This window comes from Meleagris gallopavo, chromosome Z (genome assembly GCF_000146605.3).
Source record: "Meleagris gallopavo isolate NT-WF06-2002-E0010 breed Aviagen turkey brand Nicholas breeding stock chromosome Z, Turkey_5.1, whole genome shotgun sequence".
In the NCBI taxonomy this organism is placed as follows: domain Eukaryota; kingdom Metazoa; phylum Chordata; class Aves; order Galliformes; family Phasianidae; genus Meleagris; species Meleagris gallopavo.
The window spans coordinates 45,156,557-45,158,027 of NC_015041.2; the positions used below are offsets into that span (position 1 = coordinate 45,156,557).

At 61.0% G+C, this 1,471-nt stretch overlaps 1 protein-coding gene across 1 annotated transcript; it reads left to right on the forward strand.

Annotated features, from left to right (window-relative positions):
* The first annotated feature begins 6 nt into the window (after nt 1-6).
* LOC109364032 lies at nt 7-1,411 on the forward strand. The gene is made up of 2 exons (XM_019610578.1): nt 7-50; nt 170-1,411. Exon 2 carries the CDS (start codon nt 254-256, stop codon nt 1,190-1,192), a length of 939 nt encoding a protein of 312 aa, XP_019466123.1. The 5' UTR covers nt 7-50; nt 170-253; the 3' UTR covers nt 1,193-1,411.
* The last annotated feature ends 60 nt before the right edge of the window (nt 1,412-1,471 follow it).

The following is a 1,471-nucleotide window of genomic DNA, read 5'->3' on the forward strand; positions in this document are numbered from 1 at the left end:
TGGCTCAGGCAGCCGGGGCACCCAGGAGGCCGCAGCAGCAAAGGGAACCGGTAAGGGACGCCTCAGCCTGGGCAGCCCAGCTGGGAGGGTTTCCTTCCTGAGGGACCCGGGCACTTGTTCCTCCGCTGACGGGGTCAGCGAGTAACCGTGACCTCTCTTCCTTTCCTAGCGTGATCCCTGCTGCTGCAGCAGCGGGGTGAGGAGCAGCCCCTCATCCCCTTCGCTCTCCTGCTCCCCACAGCAGCTGGACAGCATGGCCACCGAGCTGGACCGTCGCTGCCCCATCTGCCTGGACACCATGGATGATGCCAGCTACGTGATGCCGTGCCTGCACCAGTTTTGCTTTGGCTGCATCCAGCGGTGGGCTGAGAGCAGGCCCACGTGCCCCCTCTGCAAATGCAGGGTGGGGTCCATCTTGCACTCGGTGCATGCAGACGACAGCTTTCAAGAGCTTGTCATCGAACGGCAGGAGAGAGCCAGAACAGCCCCCCACCACACAACATCAGCCCAAGAGCAAACAGGGGCACCCCCCAGCTGGCCGTCCATGTTCCACCAGCCTCCAGCTGTGCTCCGGCCCCTGCTGCCCTGGCTGCGCCAGGAGCTGAGGCAGCTCTTTGGGGCTGACCACAGGGCAGCCTCTGCAGCACAGCGCCATGTCATCTCTGGCCTGTGCTACTTTGGCCTGGACGAGGGAGCGCTGACTTTGTGGCTGCACTGCTCCCTGCGAAGCCGGACCGCCAGCTTTGTGCGACGGCTCGTTGTACAAGCTGCGCGGGTGTGCAGTGGGCAGGTGCAACATCTGCCTGGCCCAGAGGCCTCCCATGCTGCCACAGGACGGGAGGGCAACCCCGCAACTGCCCGTGGTGCAGCTGCCCATGGTGCACAGACTCCCGACCGTGGCCCACAGCCTTCCAGCAGCACCGGGGAAGACAATGTGGAGGAGGAGCTTCCTGTCCCCTCAACTGCTGCCCTTAGTGAGGGTCCCAGCCAGCCTCCATCCATCCCGGCTCCATGGCGGACCAGCCAAGCAGCAACACAGGAGGACCTGGGGGAGGCAGTGCCAGGTCCCTCAAGCACCAGCACAGGCAGGGAGCGCTCACGCAGGGCGCCTCGGAGAGCTCCGAAGAGGAGGGCCCGCAACTCTGAGGCCTCTGTACCTCCCGCCAAGAGGCCACCCCGTCGGCAGCACTAAGACACCGCCCCAGCAGCTGGCGAGAACAGGGCCGGGCCTGCAGCTGGGGCACAACCAGCCCTCAGGGGCTCAGACTGTGTATCAGATTGAGTAATACAATATTAAAGAAAAATCTGTATTAGATTTGTGGTGTTCCCAGGTTATATCTTGTGATTTTGATATCACCCATAAAGTTAAGGTCAGCTGATCTCGAGGTATCTCTTAGAACTTTTAATAATTCATTGATGTTTTCAGCCTGTGTGGGATGACTATTGAACAACAACATCCACTTTATTTACT

Bases quoted from the DNA above. Each gene is read 5' to 3' on its own strand.
- LOC109364032 (XM_019610578.1), top strand. From the start codon at position 254: ATGGCCACCGAGCTGGACCGTCGCTGCCCCATCTGCCTGGACACCATG.